The following is a 22911-nucleotide window of genomic DNA, read 5'->3' on the forward strand; positions in this document are numbered from 1 at the left end:
GTACCATTACAAACAGCAGTGCTGATCTGGCTGGATGCCTGGACATGTTCATTCATGAAATCCTGTTGAAACCATCGTTTCCAATTATATTCTTTCGGTACAGCAGATACGCTTGCATGCTTTCTGCTCTTATTTCATAAGCCACCAAACAGTTATTTCATGGGTCAGTGGCGCTCTGTGTAGAGACCGTAAATATGAAATCACTTTTCTACTGACATATTTTTAAAGGGGGGGGAAATTTGTATTACGCAAGATTTCCACGCAATGAGATCATTGGAATCTATTTTGCTTTGCTTTGTGGAACGTGGAAAACAGAATTGTAGCGTAAGAAGGAGCCAATAAGTCCAAATTCCTAATTGGAGCAAGAAGCCACAGGAAAGCACCTGTAGTATCCTCTATGCCAGTGTTTCTCAACCTTAGCAACTTTAAGAAGTATGGACTTTTAACTCCCAGAAAGACCTAGCCAGCCCTGAATTGATGAACTGAAGTCCACACATCTTAAAAGTTGCCAGAGTTGAGAAACGTTGCTCAGAGCTGTGGTTAGAATGCAGTACTGCAGGCTAATTCACTGGTCACTCCAGGAGTTTGATTCCCACAGGCTCAAGGTTGATTCAATCTTCCATCCTTCTGAGGTCGGTAAAATGAGGACCCAGATTGTTGGGGAAAATATGCTGACTCTATAAACAGAGAGGGCTGTAAAACAGTATGAAACAATATATAAGTCTGAGTGCTATTGCTATTGCTAATAAGAGCCGAAGTGGCGCGGTGGTTAGAGTGCAGTACTGCAGGCTACTTCTGCTGACTGTTAGCGGCAGTTCGGCAGTTCAAATCTCTCTGGCTCAAGGTTGACTCAGCCTTCCATCCTTCCGAGGTGGGCAAAACAAGGACCCAGATTGTTGGGGGCAATATGCTGACTCTAAACCACTGTAAAGCAGTATGAAACAGTATATAAGTCTTAAGTGCTATTGCTATTTGGACACTTTCAAAAGGTAGGGATCCCATAATCACTTTGGATAATTGCTTCCAAGTAAAGTTACTTATCCATTAACCCGTCTTATTCTTCTTGATTGCAAATGGAGTGGAATAGTGGACATCTCTCTTCAATTCAGCTCTCTGTTCCTTTTTTTTTTTTTCTCCATTTCCCATATTGAGAAGGAGAAGAAGGACAGACTCAAAACAGTTCAGGGACAAAATGATCCAGTTTTAAAGAAGATAAAAGCACTGTTCTGTTGGATCAGACCTTGTTCAAAAAAAAAATTCAGAATGACCCTGACCTTATTTTTTTTTCCCCCTGACTGTGGGGATCATCTGGGTGGAACAGTGCTTGCAATTTTTTTCCATTATGCATCTGTCAAGAAAATGGACAGTGATTGATTTTAAGAGGAAAAAGAACTAAACATGATTAAAGGCAGCATCTGAAGGCAGGAGGATCATATCACTACCATCTTTCTTCTTAAAACAAAAAATAAACTGATAGATGAAATGCATCAAAAATAATTTCTTACTTTACTATCATTGAAATTTCACCCTTTGTCCAAACTGCTGCCTTCCATCTGTATTGGGCTATTATAGTTGCAGGATCCAACCTGGGTATTATTATTATTATGCTCTCCAAACCATTATAATTTGAGGCGGGGGAGTTGCACCAATACGTTGGAAGGCACTAGGTTGAAAAAGGATACATAATATTAGCATTTCCACATGGTGCATAAAGGTGGGTAAACCATCTTTACCGAGTCTATCGAAAGCATTTTTGCAAACCGGTATGTGAATGTCTTCCTTCCTGTTGACTTCAAAATTCTGTCAACAAATAGGGACAATCATGAACCAGTCAGTGAATCCTCCAACTTATTGGTAAGACAATGCAAAAATCATAACTTGGTTGATGACTCTCCACCTTAGCAACAATAGCTCCCGAAATAATACAGAATGTTCAATTAATGACCACTTGAAATTATGACATATTTTGAAAATGGGACTTAGGACCCAGATTCGGCGTTCCAATATCTGCAAGTTTCTTTCCCTGCCATGGTCACGTGACCATATTTTTTTGCAGTGTCTCACAGTCATATGACTGAAATTTATGGCATTTTTGTTGGAGACCAGCGATTACTTCCAGTTTTTAGCAAAAATTGCCCCATAGCGAATAATGGGTTAGCTTAATGACGTGGCATCCATTTTATTACCACAGTGTCCACTTTACAAGTGCTGCAAAAATAGTTGCAAAATTGGGTTTGTTCCCATAACAATCCACTTTATGATTGTTGCAGCTTAACAATTGAAATTGTAAGCTCAGTTATAGCCATAAATTGAGGATTGCCGGAAAAAGTCCCTTCAAACCTATCCAACGTTGGAGAAGTGAATTGATGAAATACTACTCAACAAAGCCCTCCTTGAGTTTTCAGCATATGCTCTATATGTTTGCTTTGAAGAAACCTTGAACTCTTGATCATTGGGAAGACCTGCCTAGTTACCAAGATCTGTGCCTAAATTCCCTCTGACAGCTGTAAGGATGGCATGGCAGTTTTATAACCATGTTCTTTTACTGTATATAACAGCTCATAGACTGTATTGTGAAGCCTTTGTGAGGGTGTGAGGAAGAAGGGAGAGTTTCTCTTCCCCTGAGCTAGAGCAGGGGTCCCAAACTTGGAAACATTAAGACTTCAAGTCCCAGAATTGCTCAGCTAAATTTGTGGAGTTCAGTTCCCAGAATTCCTCAGCAGCATGGCTGGCTGAGAAATTCTGGAAGTTGAAGTCCTCAAGTCTTGAAGTTGGAAACTATTTAGAGCAGGGGTGTCAAACTTGTTGCCAGCAGGCCGGATGCATCACAACCTGTCCCTGTCCCCGCACAGTTTAGCAAAAGGGAAAAAAAGCCCGGATATGTCACGTGATGCCACCATGACACCCATGAACTAGAGGTTAGGAAGTGAAGTTAAGCACAAGTCCCATGTGGTTACAACACCATTGAAAAAAGTGACTTATAGAATAGAATTCTTTATTGACCAAGTGTGATCTGACACACAAGGAATTTGTGTCTGGTGCATAAGCTCCACAGTGTACAGCGAGTCATAGGTCATAATCATAGTTACAGTCATTGAGCATAAGTTACAGGCAACAATGGATAAATCGTAAGCCAATAAGAGAAGACAGTAAGATGAGAAATGAGTCAGTGCTGTGGGAATTAAGTGTTCATGTTCTGTCCCCTCCTGGCCTCAGCCACGCGAGCTGGCTAAACGAGCCAGTAATGGAGTTCACGGCTGCTATCAGTCCTGGCAGGGAATCTGCAGCTGCCTACCAAAGTCTCCCTTATCTTGGGGTTGCCAGGCAACCAGGAAGTCAGCAATCCAGGCCAAATGTTCAGGTCAATTCTCCACGAGTCAAAGAGTTCAGCTCAATTTTTGCTCGTCACGGAGCAGAAGAGCAGGCAGGACTGCTTTTATACTCTGTGGGGTGTGGCTCCATGACTCAGCACTCTCTAGGCCTGCCCCACCCCTTCCTTTGTTGTAGCCACCTCTCGTATCTCTGAAACCTGGGATCTAGTCAGGCCTGGTTGCCTTCAGCCGGGTCTGGATGCGTGGCCTGTGGGGGGGAGAGTTAGGGGACGGTGGCTTTGTTATCTCCTCCACCTGGCCTGCCTCTGGCTCCTGGAGCTGAACCAGAGGAGCCGGTGTTCCAGAGGTAAGTCCTGACGGCCCTTCCCCCTCACTTTCCAAGTCACTTTCTGGCAGGGGGCCCAGCTTGGGGGACGCAGACACAACAGTTCAGCAGAGTGATGGCACAGGGGATAAAAACTATATGTCTGCTTGCTTTGGCATACAATGTTCTATAGTGGTGTACTGAGGGGAGAAATTAAAATAAATTATGGTCAGGATGTATGAATAGTTCTCACACATATGACCATTTATTTATATTTCATATTTATAAACCACCCAACCACCTCAGAGAGAAGGACTCTGCTCCATTGTGGCATTCCTCACAGTCACATGATTGAACTTCAGGTGCTTGGAAACCGACGATGGTTGCAGCATCCTGGAATTGTCATCTGCAATTCTCCTTCCTAGAGCGTTTCTGACAAGCAAAGTCAAGGAGGGAATCAAGAATTCGCTTAACGAGTGCCTGTTTAAGTTAACAACTGTAGCGATTCACATAACAAACATGGCAAAAATGGTTGTAATATGGGGCACGACTCATTTAACAGCTACCTGGGTTGAATTGTGGTTGTTAGTCGAGCTATAATATAAGTACTGGTAATATAATCTACTAGCTGGACGCCCGTGCTTCGCTATGAAACTATGTGATCGCGCGTGATAAATTGACACTTAAAGCCTGAAACTTAATGTAGAATGTGCAATTCCATAGCATCAGAGCGTGTTAACATAAGGCAACTGGCAGTTAGAACAGAGGGGGAGGGGGAGTAGAATGTCCCAGCCTGCAGGCCGGATGAGTCATGTGCTGGCCATGCCCGGTTTAGCGAAGGGGTAGCATCAGAGCATGTTAATATAAGGCAACTGGCAGTTGGGACAGAGTTCCTTTCAGGTGGGGAGAGAGAGTAGAATGTCTAACTCCTTAGCATCAGAACATGTGAATATAATACTGTATATGAAATACTAATGATCTGATGGTCATTTCCAAAAATCATTTCTTAGAAGCCAAGAGGAACATACGTGCCAAATTTCAAGTTTATAGTCTTTACTGTTCTGGAGATTTCGTAATGGTATTTGGTTTTTATATATATAGATTACACAGGTGTCAAACTCAATCATATCATGGGCTGGATCATGACGTGTCATGACGTTTTTTGGCTTTGCGGAGCCGGGTGGGCGTGGCCTGCACCTGACGTATCCGGCCCACAGGCTGCCAGTTTAACAGGCCTGATTTATTAGAAAACTCCAAAGTTCTGTGTTTGTTCTGTCCTCCTCCACCTCCATCCAAATGATGGCTTAATTAGCCGGCACTATCAGCTCTGGCGGCAAAAGAGCCAGCGTCTGCCAAGAGCCCTCGTTATCTTCCACGATGCTGGTGAGTCACAAACTTCAGCTCTAGTCAATCAGTGGATTTGCCTGTTACAAAGAGATACACCAGCTCTTGCTGCCTTTTATATCCTGTGGGGTGTGGCTCTATGACTCAGCACTTCCTAGGCCTGCCCCACCCTTGCTTCTGTTGTTCCCTCCTCTCCTGCCTACAAAATCTAGGATTCAACCACACCTGATTGCTGTCAGCTGGGTCTGCAGGCGTGGCCTGGGGGGGGGAAGAGTCAGGGGATGGAGGCCTCATTATTTCTTCCACCTGGCCTGCTTCTGGCTCCTGGAGCTGAGCCAGGGAAGCCGGTGCTCCCGAGGTAAGTCCTGACAGCCCTTCCCCCTCACCCTCAAGTCACTTTCTGGCAGCAGGCCCGGCTCGGGGGGTGCAGACACAACAGTGTGGGACCCACAGAGAGACAACAGTTTCCACAACTGGGGGAAAAACCCCAAACCACATGATGTTGTGCCAGTACCAAGCGAGAAACCAGTTGGCTCAGTTCTTCAAGAATGGTACAGTCATACGTTTCTGCACTTTGAAAACTGCCTGTTCAAGTTTCATAGCACGGTTCCGCTTTTATGAGCTTCTATATCGATGATGAAAGAAAAAATCCATACCGTGCTTTTGTTTCCCTCAAGACTGCTTGTATTTTATTTTTTTTTAAAAGTACTGCTTTTAAAATTCAATTAGAGTTTTCACTGGGATGGGGACCTCACAAAGAAGACAGTTGTGATTACATTTTTCTTTTCTTTTAATTGTTTGGTGTAGCTTGTGGCAGTGCTTGAACCTATAACAAAGCGAGGAATGACAACATAAGGAACTTATTACAGGCATTTCTTTACAATTCCTTAGACCATGGTTTTGAGTGACCGCAAAAGTTATGTGTGTTTCTTTCTCTCCCTGTTGTTTGTGTATACGTTTCCCTTTTTAAGATGACTTAATAAAGGAACTGACTTTTATTTACTTATTTAAATTTAAAAGATGTGGCTACGTCTGGATTCATTGATAAGACATACTTGAATTCATCACAATGTTTTAATTTATTTTTAATAACCTCCCCTATCCCTTTTAGTCTTTATTCTGCAAGAAACTGCACATTCTGCTTTTTTTTTTTTTTTTGAATTTATATCCCACCCTTCTCCGAAGACTCAGGGCGGCTTACATTGTGTAAGGCAATAGTCTCATCCTATTTGTATATTTATATACAAAGTCAACTTATTGCCCCACCCAACAATCTGAGTCCTCATTTTACCTACCTTATAAAGGATGGAAGGCTGAGTCAACCTTGGGCCTGGTGGGACTCGAGCCTGCAGTAATTGTAATTGCAGGCAGCTGTGTGTTAATAACAGGCTGCATTAGCAGCCTGAGCCACTTCCCAGCCCTTCCTAGACAAATGCTGCATCTTAAGGGTTACGTTATTCTTACAGTTCATTGCTAACACAGTCTTCATACAACCAATACTGTGAGTGGATATCAGCAGATGGAGTACAGGTAGTCCTCAACTTACGACCATAATTGAGGCCAAAATTCATGTTGCTAAGTGAGAAATTTGTTAAGTGGGTTTTGTCCCATGTTACGACCTTCCTTGCCGCAGTTGTTAAGTGAATCACTGCAGTTTTTAAGTTAGTATATATACGGTTGTTAAGTGAATCTGGTTTCCCCATTGACTTTGCTAGTCAGAAGGTTGCAGAAGGGTTTACATGACCCCAGGACACTGAAACCATCATAAACATGAGTCAGTTGTCAAGCATCCAAATGTAAATCACGGGGATGCTGTAATGGTCATAAGTATGAAAAATGGTCATAAGTCACTTTTTTCAGTGCAGTTGTAACTTTGAACGGTCACTAAGCAAAACTGTTGTAAGTCAAGGACTACCTGTATATTAAAAACAAATTGACTTTTGTTACAAAGAGGTAGAAGTGTTCAGTTATAACAGAGAAAATGTAGTCAGATGTTATTACTGTTGAGGTAATCCAACAGTAAGTTAGTTTACATTACAATGATTTTGAAATGGAGGACCTTAGGTAAATTAGAACCAGTATGTTCTGACTTAGGCTTCCCAAGAGCATGAAGCAGACTCCTTGTCCTGACAGAAACCACTTTTTATTAAGTTACTGTGAATTCTTCTCATTCACATCCAGCAAAGTCTTTCAAGGGAGAATTTACAGTCACAGATCTTATCTGGCTGGGAGAGCTGCCAGGCCGATATCTTCAAAACTTGGCAAGGAGTCTGGGAGAGTCACCAACCAATTAAGTGAACTGATTGTCTCCTGCAAACTCCACTCCCCTGTTGCTCCTCTTTTATTCCTTCTGGGAGGGGCCATTCATCGTCCACCTGTTGCCTTACTCTCAAGTCGACCCTTGTTCTTTAGCTGTTCCCTGATAACTGGCATACGGCCCTGGCCCCCTCTCTGCCTCCAATACAGAGCCCTCATCAGAACGTTTCCCAGACTCCAGGACTTACCCATGTTCCTCCCCAACCTCCTCACTGTCCAAATCTGCTGCCAGATCCACTGGCCACTGGCAGGCCACAACACAGTAATAGAGAACATAGGCAGCTCAGGATTCAACAATTTGACTCTTGGTCTTTGGTTCTCTGAGACTTGTTTTTTTGCAGATGTTTCGTTACCAAGCTACCAGTGCAGTGATACGATTGCCTGGCCTGGTAATCAAATGTCTGCAGGAAAAGAACCAAGCTCAGAGAACACCAAGAATCTAAAAGAATCTGTGCTTATAAAATAGTTGTGTTACCTTTAAAGATAAGCAAGATATGGTTGAGTGATCAGGAATTGTATAGAGGTGAGTGAACCAGTGATGGAAGGATTACACATGTGAAGACAGTAATTAGTAGAATTACTGTTCCATTTTCTCTGCCAAGCATAGAAATATAGCAGTGCATGGTCACTACCACAGCTAGCAGTCTTCTAAACTAAGAGTCTCCAACCTTGGCAACTTAAAGACTTTGTAGACTTCAACTCCCAGAATTCCTTGGCTGGCTGGGGCATTCTGGGAGTTGAAGTCCCCAGGGCATTAAGTTGCCAGGATTGAAGATTTCTACTCTAAACCAGGGGTCTCCAACCTTGGTCCCTTTAAGACTTGTGGACTTCAACTCCCAGAGTTCCTCAGCCAGCTTTGCTTTGCTGGCTGAGGAACTCTGGGAGTTGAAGTCCATAAGTCTTAAAGGGACCAAGGTTGGAGACCCCTGCTCTAAACAGTTCCAGAGACAAGTAACATAGAGATTTTTTTTTAAAAAATGAAGTTGTTTTCATATTAAGTAAAGATACTTAACAATTTGCCTTTTTAGCATCTCTTTGACATTTTGTGAAATTGCAAGCTAGGTATCCCTCTACAATGTTCACTTGCACTCAAAAACAAATTTAACTGTTTGAAATATTCAGCTCTAGGTAAACTACCAATTTGTGGCTCAGGGCCCTAAATATGCACTTTTTGATGAAGTAGCAAAGACATGTTTGCATTTTCCTTGGGAACAGATAATAGGAGGATTGCAAATATTTTGAAATAAGTTCCTTAAACCCTGTGAGGATTTGGTCTCTCCAGCTGGAAAAATAATGCCTTTATATTAAGTCTAGCAGATAATTCCTAAACAAATCCTGAACACCTATTGCAAAGAAGACTCAATTATGACCCATAATCCAAATTGGTTTTTATTTCCATACATGTACATTTTATATATTGCATTTAAGAGCAGTACTTTAATCTTAGGAATTTTCCCCTCAGATCATTAGGACATCTTAAGCACCCTTATAAAATATCCTCAGTGTTTATGGTCTTTGCTCATTTGGCTTGCCAAGTACTTATCTTCCAAATACGAGTGATATTTATGATGTCTATATGATTATATAAAACTTTGCTTCAGGCAGTTTTCTTGCCCTAATATCCTACATTTAGCACTGAAATACATGAAATGCATCAATGTTCAAACACTAAAGTCTAATTACTGTGAAATAACTGCAGCCCAGGGAGCTTCATTTTACAGTGTTTTTCTCTTTAAATATTCATAAGCATTTTTTTGTTTAGAAAAAAGTCTCAGCTGTATAAATATAGAAGTTGGGGACAGACGGGATGATTAAGACTCCATTCAAAAGGTTTACTGGTAATAAATATAGTAGAAGCAGTCATAATATTTTAAAAGCAAATACTTATTTAGTCGTGCCATTGAATGTATTTTAAGAAATCGGTGATGCATGTTTTCTGTTCAAGAAATCCACTTTTTTGGAAGTTAAATGTGGTCTTGTGGGATTGTGGCATGTATAATTATTAATACACTGACAAGTGTCTTGTAGAGTTTGTAGAGAAGCATACTTCATCCTACACAGGTTATAATTAAATTGGAACTTTTCTGTGTCCATAGTAAGTGGGGATTGAGATTTATATAAAATGTTTCTTAGCTAGATTGTGAAATTGTTTCATTTAATAGGTTTGCTGGGGTTAACTTAACTATTTGACCATTTCTGAAATTAGTGTTTCAAATGTAAAAACTACTGAACTACTTCAAAATATACCTACCATTTAGGTAGGAAAGAAGGGAGGGAGAAGAAAGGATAGGAGGAGAAGAAGGAGGAGAAGATAGAGGGTTAGAAAGGATGGTAGTGAGAAGTGGAAAAGAGGAAGGGAAGTAGGAAAGCGAGGAGAAGGATGGTGGGGAAAGCCGAAGAAGGATGAGAAGGGTAGAAAGGATTAAGGGAGGGAATGGCGGTCGAGCAGCCCGGATTGAGAATAATTTGAGTATAGGATAGATCGTTGTATAAGTGATTGTATTGTACACTGGTCAAATTGTGGGAATTATTATGGAAAATAAAAATTTTTGCAAATGAAAAAAAATATACCTACCATTGAAATAATGATTTTTTTGGTTTGGTATTTCAGATCCAGAATGCAGATGATGTTTTAATAGCACCACTTGAGAAATTTCGCAAAGAGCAAATAGGTGCAGCAAAGGTGAGTTGTTAAGGAATACTACTGTTATTGTTAAGGAATACTACTGTTTTTACTTTATTGTTATATCACTGCTACATCTCTTAAATTCAAAGCCAAAGTATGCACATTCTCCTGGATTAATGACAGGTGGTGGGGGGGGGGCAAAGGTCTCCATTTTGGCAACTTGACAACTTGTGGATTTCAACTCCCAGAATTCTTCAGCCAGCATGGTGGAATTCTGGGAATTGAAGTCCACAAGAAGTAAAATTGCCAAGGTTGGAGACTTAGGGCATTCTAGTTCTAAGAAGGCCTTCATTGATTGGTTGTTTTTTGTGTGATCTTGTAATCAGCACAGACTTTTGGTGGCTAAGGTCATAAAAATTACAATAGCTACAAAATTTAAAAAATGCAAAAAAAACAACAACCACCCCATAATGATAACAATGCAAATAATGAGCCAACATTGATACTTTTTTGTTGCCTAGATATTCAGTTATAGTGATTGACACGTCATTACTCAGGTGGCTCAGTGACTAAAACACTGAACTTGTCGGTCAGAAAGGTCAGCAGTTCGGCGGTTCAAATCCCTAGTCCAGGTCTCCTGCGTGAGCAGGGGTTGGACTAAATGACCTCCAAGATCCCTTCCAACTCTGTTACTTTTACCTGTAAGGGACAATAGCATGTTTTTGGAGGTTAAAACAAAACAGTATTGCATTAACTATTATCCTATCTCTGATGCATATGTCATGTGCTAAAGAAATTTATGACTCCTGAGAACTAAGGGTTTCATAGTACTCATATCTTCAAGATTTATTATAAACTGCAGTAAGATGTAGAAGAGATTAGGCTTCTATTTTTAACATAGCTTACTCTCCATTGAGCTAGTAGTGTGTAGTGTATGCTGGCATCTTCTTCCTTCAGCAAACAGAGATGATCTGGTCTGTCTGTAGGTCTAGGATGGAGAGAATAAATAGGCTAGGAAGATTTTGTAACGTTGGGGGTCTTATGTAACTTAAAAATGATTTGCAAGAGTTATTAAATTGATAAATATGGGGAATATAAAGAAAGTAAATATTAGCTGTGTTTATGATTAACCAGGCTTCCGATCTTATGAATTAAGTCTAAGCTATAATTTCCTGTCTGGAAATTCAGAATAGAGCTGGAAGGGACCATGGAGATCTTCTAGTCCAACCCCCTGTTCAAGCAGGAGACCCTATAACATTTCAGACAAGTGGCTGTCCAGTCTCTTCTCGAAAACCTCCTACCTTTATGCGGATAAACTTCCACTTACAACCACAATTGAGCCCCCAATTTCTGTTGCTAACCAGGACAGTTGTTAAACGAGTTTTGACCTATTTTACGACCTTTCTTTCCATGATTGTTAAGTGAATAACTGCAGGTGTTAACTTAGTAACATAATTGTAAAGTGAATCTGCTTCCCCCATTGAATTTGTTTGTCATAAAAGGTGATCCCATGTCATAAATACATGCCAGTTGCCAAGTTGATCATGTGACTAAGGGGATGTTGCAGTGGTCGTAAGTGGGAAAAACAATCTTAAGTCAATTTTTTTCAGTGCCTTTGTAACTACGAACGGTCATTTGATGTATGCTTGTAAGTTGAGGGCTATCTGTACTCCAGTTTTCAGACCCTTCATCTTTTGCTCATGCTGGCTGGAAGTTAATGGAAGCTGTAATTCAAAATAGGTGAAGAATAGTAGCATATGCTAAGTTTTTGTTAATGTCACTGAATCTCTTGCCTCCCCCTACCGTTAGCAAATCCCAATATGCATTGGGTAGCCTGGCAATCAAATTTATCTGAGCTAGAAAGTATGGGGGAAGGGGAAGAATGACCTCTATCTTTTATATTCCCCAACTGTAGAGAGAGAGAAAAAGTGGAGTGAGCTAACTGGGAAAGGATTCCAGGCATCTAGGCACTTTCCTTATTTGGTCAATGTGGTTAGCTGGAACCCAGCTGGTAATGTTGTTGAAATCATGGATTACTGCGATGTCTGCTTTTAGGGCCCAGCTCCCTCGTGGTTCAGTCTTATCCATTCTGAATAGTATTTAGCAATATTTGTTCAAGTGCTCCTTGGCCTCTTTGCAACAATCTGCATCACATCAAAGAAGATGGAGGAGCAAACTCTGATGTTTTTAAGACATTAATGAAGACTTCTTTGCTCTTCACCTCCCCTCTTCCGCCCAGCGCTGCATTCCTTCTGCTTTGCTATTCCTTTTGGCACAGAAAGAAACAGATCTGTTTGTTGTTCTGTTGATTTGGCTCCGTATCTATATCTTGAATTAACAATGCCTCACATTTCCATGGCATTTCAGAGTCTCCCAGATCTTCAAGCTATAGGATCTTGTTCCAATTCCTGAAACATCCCTATAAACGTAATGCCATATGGTACCTGCTTATCCCGTTACTAGCTTGCTGTTGCATTATTATGGTTCACCACATAGTCAGATGTTCAAACTGGATTTGGCATTTTTATAGCTATTGAGCCTTTCTCAAGAACCTGGGATGGCAGATGTAGATGTTTGATGGTGTTATCTATATTATATCATCGCAGGGGATGGAAGATGTTCCAAGTAAAGCCGCCATTTACAATTGACTGATGGTGAAGTTGTCAATGCCGATGGTGTTCAAGTGGTGCTCCAGTTATTTTGGGCTCCCACCAAAAGCACCTATTACTATTGGTAGCACCTTAGCTTTCTTTTGCCACAGTCATTCTAATTCTATTTGTAGGTCTTTATATTTCATTGTTTTCTCCAGTTCTTTTTCTTCTATTCTGCTGTCTCCAAGCTCTTCCACGTCCACAGTCCAGTCTCTCTTGTCTTTCTTATCAACAATTGTTGTTGTTGTTGTTGTTATCATGGTTGGTCACACAGTCAGCCAGACTTTTGGACTGCATTTGGCATTTTTGTCCTCCAGTCAAGTCTTTCCCAAGGACCCAAGGTGATAGGTAGATGTTGATGTTTGGTGGCGTTAGAGGTATCATGGTAGGATGTAAGCTGTTCCCATTAAAACTGCCTTTTGTAATTGACCGATGGTGAATTTGTCACTGCCGATGGTGTTCAAGTATTATTATTATTATGGGTTGTTGCAGGGGTGAAATCTATTTACCTTCCCTGTCGGTTTGGAATTGCGCTTGCCATGTGCGCGCATAATGTGCTACTTTGGACCCTCTGCACATGTGCAAAGCCTTCTATGCATGCGCGGAGGGTCAAAAACGGGTTACTTCCTGGTTAAAACCCAACGAAGCTATCGAAGTGCTGTCCCGGTGTTTGGAAGCCGTATGGGTCTGGATGGGGAGAAACAGGCTCAAGCTCAATCCCTCCAAGACAGAGTGGCTGTGGATGCCGGCATCCCGGTACAGTCAGCTGAGTCCACGGCTGACTGTTGGGGGCGAGTCATTGGCCCCGATGGAGAGGGTGCGCAACTTGGGCATCCTCCTGGATGAACGGCTGTCTTTTGAAGATCATTTGACGGCCGTCTCCAGGAGAGCTTTCAACCAGGTTCGCCTGGTGCACCAGTTGCGCCCCTTTCTAGACCGGGATGCCCTATGCATGGTCACTCACGCCCTCGTGACGTCTCGTCTGGATTACTGCAATGCTCTCTACATCTGGCTCCCCTTGAAGGGCATCTGGAAGCTTCAGTTAGTTCAGAATGCGGCTGCGCGGGTGATAGAGGGAGCCCCTCGTGGCTCCCGTGTGACACCTATCCTGTGCAGACTGCACTGGCTACCTGTGGCCTTCCGGGTGCGCTTCAAGGTTTTGGTAACCATCTTTAAAGCGCTCCATGGCATAGGGCCGGGTTACTTACGGGACCGCCTACTGCTACCGAATACCTCTCACCGAACCGTGCGCTCTCACAGAGAGGGACTCCTCAGGGTGCCGCCAGCTAGGCAGTGTCGTCTGGCGACACCCAGGGGAAAGGCCTTCTCTGTGGGGGCTCCCACCCTCTGGAACGAACTCCCCCCAGGACTTCGTCAACTTCCGGACATCCGAACCTTCCTTCGCGAACTTAAAACACATTTATTCATCTGCGCAGGACTGGATTAGATTTTAAATTTATATTGGTTTTAAATGGGTTTTATTATTTATATTTTTTTTTAATAATTCGGCCTTGTAGAATAAGTTTTTTAATTGTTATTTTAGTCTGTATTTATATGTGCTTTTTACTTGCCTGTGAACCGCCCTGAGTCCCTTGGGAGATAGGGTGGTATATAAATGTGATTAATAAATAAATAAATAAATAAGTAATGTTGGGCGGAGCCTCGCGCTGCCACCGCTACTGGTTCTCCGAACCACCCAACGTTGCTGCTACCGATTCTCCTGAACCGGTGCGAACCGATAACATTTCACCCCTGATTTGTTGCACAGTCAGCCAGATGTTTAGACTGCATTTGACATTTTTGTCCACTTATCGAATTCTATGATTATTATTTCCTGTTCACCCTTCTCCTATGAGACAGTTTTGAGAAACAATTACGCTATTAGAATCTTTGGAGAGCAACAATTTTAAAAAATTGCTAGAATGGGGCAAAGCAATTTGTACAGCTGGGAAAACTCTTTTGCGCTCAAATTCACCCTCCTATTTGATATAAAAATTCAGAGATAGGAGAAGAATGATTTGCAATGACTCTATGTCAACCACGGAAGAAGGACTTTTCTTCTTACGTACTGTAACTAGCTGAGAACTTCCATAACATGCTCACATGCCTGCCTGTAAAGAATAAAGCGATTTTGCCAAATTATTTTGAGTAGCAGATACTTTAGTCTCAAGGCAAATAACTGAAGCTTTCTTTTCCCATTCTGTTCCCTGTTCTTTCAATATGATGTCTTTTTAAATCCGGAGACTGAGGGGAAGAGATAGTCTGTTTGTTTTTGTTTTAATTATTATTTTATACTGTAAGTCACTCTAAAAACTTTCCAGACTGAAGAGCAAGATAGGTAAGTGCTGTAAATAACTAAGTAAGTTTCAGCCTGGTTTGGTTCAAACAAATAGTTTGGCTGTTAAAATAATATGATTTTTTAAAAATAAAAAAAGTGTTCTGATGAAAGAATGCAGTGAAGAAAATTGATTTCTATGTTCTCAATTTGCAGTTCAATTTAATTTATTTTTTTAAAAAAAACCTCTCACTATATAATGTTTTCCATAAAGCTTAGCATGCATAGTTGTTGGCTGTGCTTTATTGCTACAGCCTTAGGTTCATTGTTCTACATAGCCTTGACCAAAGCTGTCATCTTTGTTGTAGATCATATCCATTTTGCAAGGTTTTTCAGTCTTGGCAACTTTTAGATGTATGGACTTCAATATCCAGATTTCTACAGCCAGCAAGGCTGGCTGGTGAATCCTGGGTATTGAAGTGCACACTTCTAAAAATTGGATGGTCAGGATTCCATATCACCGATACTGGATGAACAGGCCTTTAGTTTTTGTTTTTTTTCATGCTCTTCATTGGCTAAACCAAAAGATATTCTGAAAAGTTTTAAGAGATTCAAAGGCAGAGTCAAGAGAGTAATCAGCCTAGAATCCTTACATTCCCATAAACAGTCTATATCCAATACCTTGACTTCACTTGACTCTTATCTAGCACCAATTTAGTGCTCACTGTTAGGTGATTAGATTTTTGTGTATAAACATGAGCAATAAATCAACTAAGCTGGAACTTAATGTGTGCTTCTGATTCTTCAAAATGCTGGTTATCGCCTTTAAAACCTTATATGGCACAGAGCCAGATTCTTGGTGGGACCACCTTCTCCCTGAGAGTATTTGCTCATTCCACTAGATTGGATAGAGTGGACCTACTCCAGGCCCCTATACTTAAACCCCACGTAGGAACTATGCTTTTCCTGCAGCTGCCCCTGCCCTGTGGAAGTCCCTTTCCCTTAAGATCCGGTAGGGTCCCATTCTCTTATCTTTCCATAAAACTATGAACAGCTGGCTTTCCCCATGAGTTCTAGGACATGGGGGTTGGAATCTAAGGATTTTGGAGTCAAAAGGCTATAGTTATAGATTGGGGGACCATTTTTTCTTTGATTTTTTTTTTCTTGTTTTGGAATTCTTTTTATTGCTTCTGTTTTTATTACTGTTTTTAGCTATCCCGAGTAGCGTATTGCAAGGTGGGCAGCCATATAACTCTAATAAATAATAAAATCCATTACAATAGATATATATTCTGTCTTATAACATCTTACCAGTTGGGAGTTCTGATAGCTGGAGAATATGAGAAGTGTTCTTTTGCTTGTTGCATGATTCTGATTTTGATTTTTTTAATTGTTTACCGTCTCTTGATCATCTACGCTAGAGAGGCCTTCTGTTGTTGTGTCCCAGATATGGATGTTATAGCAGTGGCTAAGTATAAAACAATAATGTTATATCAGAATCTGAGAGTAATTGCTTAGTCTGCTTAAGGGCTGGGCAGCCTTGATTAACCTTCAGATTAATTCATTTATTTTCCCTCCTTGTTTTCCCCATTTCTATAAACAGGAAAACATTTGTATACAATCTTTGATGGTGAGCATGAGATTGTTTTCCTATAGAAAGGTTCTGCTCAAAACAACAGGGAGAGTTATGCTGTTATGTTACTTGATAGCTGCAAGGAAAAATTTTTATTTAGCAGATGCTGCATTAAATAGATGCTTTTTGGTTTTCGATTCTCTCTCCCTACCCCAGACAACGTTAGCAAAGAGGAGTATAAATCTGCAAACACTTTATAAGATAAGTAATATTTTCCACTGTTTGTGACTTCAATCTCTTCAATTTAAGGTCATGTAAAAAGCAAACAAAATGATCAAGGGAATGAGATACTTCACTTTGAAAAGCTAAACATTTGCTTTTAGTGGGGTTATATAACGGAGATGACATAATTGTTTGTAGGGAAAATGTGTAGAACAGTGATAGAGAATTCACTTCCTTCTCTTATAATAACTAGATGGTTTGACATGCTGTGAAATTGTTTTGAAAGAGTTTTAAGCCTTAAAAATGAGTATTTTTATACAGTAAATAATTAAGATGAAATGAAGTCTCTCAGGAAATGTTGGTGGGACGAATCTAGTTTAAATTACTTTTTTCCAATCCAGAAGTGTGTTGGGGCTATAAATCCCAGAATATTTCCCAAGATATTTGAGAATACAAAATTGGATAAAATGATTTTTTAAAAAAAAAAAGTTACTGTACGTTATACTGCATTGAGTCAGAAAAAACTTTTGGAACTTATGTGAGCTCATAAGTAACACCAGTTTACCTTTAAACCAGAGGTGTAAAACTCAAGGCCCATGGGCTGGATCCGACTCACAGGGTGCTGAGATCTGGCCAGCGGGGCTGCCCTGGAAACAGCGAAGGATTGGCCCGTGGTGCCTCTGCCAGTGAAAACAGAGCTCACGAGGGCTGTGCGCGGCCTTCCCGAGGTCTTTTTTCACTGGCAGAGGATTGCAGGAAGCCGTCACAGCTGGAAACAGAGCTCAGGAGCACGTTTTTGCTGGCAGAGCACTCGCGCCGCCACAGGCACCCCCGACATGAGTGACAGCAAGCTGGCCACGCCCATCCTAGCCCCGCCTACCCCAGCCCCGCCAAGGTCAAACACAACCCTGATGCAGCCCTCAATGAAATAGAGTTTGATACCCCTGCTTTAAACGAAAGGTATCTTTGTCTGGAATTGTGATGGAATTATAAAGGAGAGATATCTTATCCTAGGGAAAGTTGTAGTTTCTTTAAAGAGCTGTGTCCCCAGTTGCTTTGATACACATTTTGATTTTCAATTGTTTGCCAGTCCCTTTTCTAGCTCAATTTTTAAAAAACTAGTTATTGTAAACAGTGTTTTTTTCCCCTTTTTAAAAATCATGTTATATTGTTTTGAACTAATCACACAGGGACTGTGGGAAAGAAAGACTAAGCAGGAGCTTAATGACCTGACTAGGCCAGTTAGCTTGAAATTCCAATGGAGGAGTTCCACATTGGGGATGGTTGATAGATTAATAACAGATCCAACCTCCTCTCCTTATCATCCTATTCCCTTCTCCCCCCATCTTTTTTAGTTAGGGGTCAGTAATTGGGATCTTTGTAGTATTTTATTTATATCATCTAGGTTTTGTACAGTTTGATCTTTTTAATATTATGAGCCGCCCAGAATTACCCTGTGGTAAAATGGGTGGCCAATAAATTTTGCGAATGAATGAATGAATGAATGAATGAATGAATGAATGAATGAATAAGCAAGCAAGATTGATTGATTGATTGATTGATTGATTGATTGATTGATTGATTCCTTGTTTAACCTTACTGCAACATTAAGCTCTTTTGCTATCCCCAGGGAACTAAAACAAGTCATCTTCCACTACCAATACTCTCCAACCATGTAAATTGACCTGGATTTAGAGCCATGGTGGCGCAGTGCTAAGATTGTGGTACTGCAGGCTACTTGTGCTGGCCGCCAGCAGTTTGATTCTTACCAACTCAAGGTTGACTCAGCCTTCCATCTTTCTGAGGTCGGTAAAATGAGGACACAGATCGTTGGGGGCAATATGCTGACTTTGTAAACTGCTTAGAGAAGGCTGTAAAGCATTGCGAAGTGGTATATAAGTCTAAGTGCTATTGCTATTTAAGATCACTGTGGGAACTTGGGAGTCTGTAATACTTCCTTCTCCTGAGATAAACAAACAATCTTTCATCAGTAACATGTTTTGCAAGTTAGATACCTGTAAGCAAAAAAAAAAATGTTTCCCATTAATGATACCTTTTTACAATAGTGGCCTGCCTCTTTTTTGTCCAGGCAAGCAGTAGTGTAAGTATTACACCACAACTTCCTATTGTGTGATGACTCCGTGGTTGAGCACATGTTTAGAATGACGATCACTGTTTTAATCCATGATGACTCCAGTTGACAAGGAGATAAGAAAAAAATAAGCTGCTGCTAATCAGAGTAGATGATTAAATAAATCTAATGGCTAAACAGTCTGGATTTTTGTAAGTTTCCTATGCCGTTATTTCCATTTGGAACGCCTGTCTTCTCTGTTATGTCATTAGTAAGGAGATATATTGGACCAATTATCTACCATATTCCATTGGGAAGAGTTGTTAAAATATCACTGATCATTGCAAAATTTAAAAAGCTGTGATCTTCCTAAAAACAAAACTAGCTTTTTGAGATACCTGTGGATATTTTTTCTACTTTTAGTAGAAAAAAGTGTGAAGAGTTATTTCCTTAATGTAAGGAGCCATGTATAAATACGCTAAAAATGAAAAAGGATTTTTAAGGTACGTTGTACCATGTATTGAACATATGTTTTCTCTTTCATAAATGCATTTAGTTTAGCCCAACGGTGTCAAACTCTTGGCGTCACATTGCGTCACATGACGTATCACAATGTTTTTGTTGTGTCTCGTCCGATCTCACCACAGCCGGGGTCTTCTTATCTGCTTCTGAACACGGAGGAATGTCCTAGTATGCCTCCCGGCCCCAGCCCTGGCTCCATGCCCAGACAGGCTGAAGAGGAGGAAATACCTCCAACCCCCAGCTCTGGCTCCATGCCCAGGCAAACGGAGCAACTAGACCCCTCCCCCTCCTCCACAGCATGTGAGCCTGAGGGAGGTCAATTGCCAACAGCTGCCGACTGGAGTGACCCTCGCGTCAGAAGACTTGATAGGCGGAGGCAACAGAAGGAAGGGAGGGGCAGGCCTGGATAAGTGCTGAGTCATGGAGCCACACCCCATGGCCTATATAAAGGATCTGCTTTCTGGCATTCTCTGAGTCAGGCAAAGTCTAAACATATCTTGCTGAAGTCACTTTCTGGTCTCCTGCCTGCCCTGAGGACTTTGCTAGGACTTTGGCAGAGCTGCAGAGGCACGCCTGATTCGGATTTCCCTGACCCGGCCGTCAGCGGAGGAGTGGGACATGACAGTTTTTTCCCTTCACGGAGCTGGGGTGGGTGTGGTCTGTAGGTGATGCATCCAGCCCACGTGCTGCCAGTTTGACACCCCTGGTTCAGCCCATTCTAAAGTTCTTAAATCGCCATAGATGATATTAAAAAGATGACACTAGTGGTTTGGGTTACTTGTTTAGTGACCTATTTGTTTAGTGACTTGTTCTTTCTCCCAGGGAAAATCAATATTGTTATCAAAGTTTGAGGGTCCTTGGTGGTCTCTGAGCTTTCTTGCTTTCTTGCAGACGTTTCATTATCCAAACTAAGTAACATCATCAGTGCTAGTAAGGAGTGCTGTTTGTTGTCAGTTTATATTCTAGTGCAGGGGTGTCCAACTCAAGGCCCGTGGGCCGGATGCGGCCCGTGGGGTTCTTAGATCTGGCCCGTGGGGCCACCTTGGAAACAGCAAAGGACCGTCCTGCGGTACCTCTGCTAGTGAGAATGGAGCTGGAGGGGGTGCATATTAGTATTAGTGGGGGTGGTCTTAGAAATTCTTTGGTTGGGTTGTTTGCTATTGGCTTCTTTGGCAGTTTCTTCATTGTTGGTTTGGCATTAACCTTAGAATTAGGGTCTTTGGTCTTTTTGTTCCTTTTTGGGCTGGGTGTCTTTTTTATTTATTTATTTATTTATTTATTTATTTATTTATTTATTAAATTTTTATACCGCCATTCTCCCGAAGGACCCAGGGCGGTGTACAGCCAAAAGATAAAAAACACAGAAATGTACAATTAAAACGACAATTTAAAACCGAGCATATTTAGAAAAAATGGCCACATTTAAAAGTTTAAAATTTAAAATTATAAACCATATAATAATAAAACCCCAGTTAAAATTTTAAAATATTAAGAATATTAAAAGTATTATAAATATTAATATTATGCCAGTCCTGCTTGAATAAATAAATGCGTTTTCAGCTCACGGCGAAAGGTCCGAAGATCAGGCACTTGACGTAGTCCAGGAGGAAGTTCGTTCCAGAGCGTAGGAGCTCCCACAGAGAAGGCCCTTCCCCTGCATAGACTTTTTGCATAGTCTATAGCAGTGATGGCTAACCTTTTTGCCATCGCGTGCCAGGAGCAGGGTTGAGTGGGTCACGTGCACGTGTGCCCGCACCCGCCCTGCCCCCATGCATGTGTGTGTGACCCTCCCGCTCCTCTTACTCCTGGCACACGATGGCACAGTAGGCCCGTTTTTTACTCCAGATGTTGGCAGAGGGGCCGTTTCCAGCCTCGGGGGGGAGGCTGTTTTCGCCCTCCCCAGACTCCTAGAATGGCTCTGGCAGCTGGGGAGCGAAAAAAACGGGCCTTCCCACCCCCACCCCCCCAAGGTCCTTTGGAGGCAGGTAACGGCCTGTTTCCCTACTTCTGGTGGGCCCAGAAGACCTGAAAATCGGCTGGCCGGCACGCATGCACGCGCCAGAGCTGAGCTTGTGTGCCCACCGATACGGCAGGTGGCACGCGTGTCATAGGTTCACCATTATGGGTCTATAGATATGCTCATCCAAACAGAAACCCAAACATGAGGAGCAACTTCTCTTAATTAGGTATAGGTTTCCTATACCTGGTATAGGTATTATTTGGTATTATTTTAAGAGACTAAGAAGGAATTATACAACAATGGATTCAGTACACCAAGGTACAGACGGTCCCAAATGCGAAAGAGTTAGCAGTTAATTTTGACAGGCAAGAACAAATGCTTATAATGGATGAAAAATTGCTTTCTGTTTCCCAATTTTATTGGGAGTAGGGTTTTCTTTTCTTTTTGTGCTGGTTTGGAAAAACAAGGGTTTAAAGGATTATGGAAGGAATGCTGGTATTCCAGAGTGACATCCAATATTACTAGTTTATTGACCATAAACTATAAGTAATTGCTTTTTTGGGAGGGGGGGCAGGTAAGAGGAGATTTCTTGGCGTAGTTGAAAATGCTCTGATTTCCCACAAAAGAAATCTCTTTGCTGCTAGAAAATATGGCCCTTTGCTTCTCTCCCGCCTTTATTGTGATTTTCTTTGAATCTTAAGAGGTTGCAATGGGGGCTTCCATGAAAAAAATAAACATGTATTTTTATTGGCAGTTAAAGATGGGCATTTTGTTCTTGCTGACCCATAAATTTGAAAGTTACTGTTTTTGTTTTAGAAGTGTTCTGGGAATATTTGTCAAGCAGTTTTATTTTCGAAACTGAAAAGACTGGCTTGCTAATTTTTTATTGAGAAATCCTCAACAGCGAGATCATAGTCTCAATAAAAATGAAGATATAAATTCAGCTGAAACTTGTGACGAATGGCTTTGACATCTACCAAGGCTTCTCTTAAGTACTTTTCTTCTGCTGTTGGAATAAAAAATGCCAGCATGTGGTAAGAATAGAGACAATTAAAAAAGCTATATTACTTGCTTTCCAGTAAATGGACCTCATAGGTCACTGGATGATCTGGTAACAGGAAATCATAGTTAAGTTTAAAAAAAAAAAAGCTGGTTTCAAAACATTGAATCTTAAGGTGGGTGAACTATTGCCCTTGTTGTAACAGACTATCTTTTGTTTCCCCTTCTAGGAGGAAGGGTGGAATTTTAATTGACTGCTGGTTCTGTGTGTAGGTAGATTTGGAAAATGTTTACAGTTTATCAAAGCACATTAATGACTTAACCATTTGGTACAGAAATGTATTTTTTAATTTTCACAAAGAGCAAAAGATACCGTGTTTCCCCGAAAAATACGACCCTGTCTTATATTTTTTTGAACCCTGAAATAAGTGCTTGGCCTTATTTTGGGGGAAGTCTTATTATTTTGGGGCACGTGGAGCAAGATGGGGCTCCTCTTGCTATCTTACCTAATTTCCAGCTCTGCATTTAAATATTTTCGGGGGGAGACTTATTTTAGAGCATGCGCTCAAAAGCCCGATTGGGCTTATTATCAGAGGATGTCTTATTTTTGGGGAAACAGGGTAATGGGGAAAATGATCTATTGGGGACAACAGTAGATGTTGTCCCACTCTTTGGGGTTCTCCAGAATACGTCATCCACTGTGGGGTGCTATAAAG

General features: G+C 41.3%; 1 protein-coding gene across 1 annotated transcript in view; it reads left to right on the top strand.

Annotated features, from left to right (window-relative positions):
- Positions 1 to 22911, top strand: part of ARHGAP42 (Rho GTPase activating protein 42) — a 199297-nt gene that overhangs the window by 76209 nt on the left and 100177 nt on the right. The window contains exon 3 of the mRNA XM_058185229.1: positions 9908 to 9979. Within this exon, the coding sequence (XP_058041212.1) occupies positions 9908 to 9979 (72 nt within the window). The remainder of the gene's footprint in view (positions 1 to 9907; positions 9980 to 22911) is intronic.

Source organism: Ahaetulla prasina, chromosome 5 (genome assembly GCF_028640845.1).
Source record: "Ahaetulla prasina isolate Xishuangbanna chromosome 5, ASM2864084v1, whole genome shotgun sequence".
NCBI classification, from domain to species: Eukaryota; Metazoa; Chordata; class Lepidosauria; order Squamata; family Colubridae; genus Ahaetulla; species Ahaetulla prasina.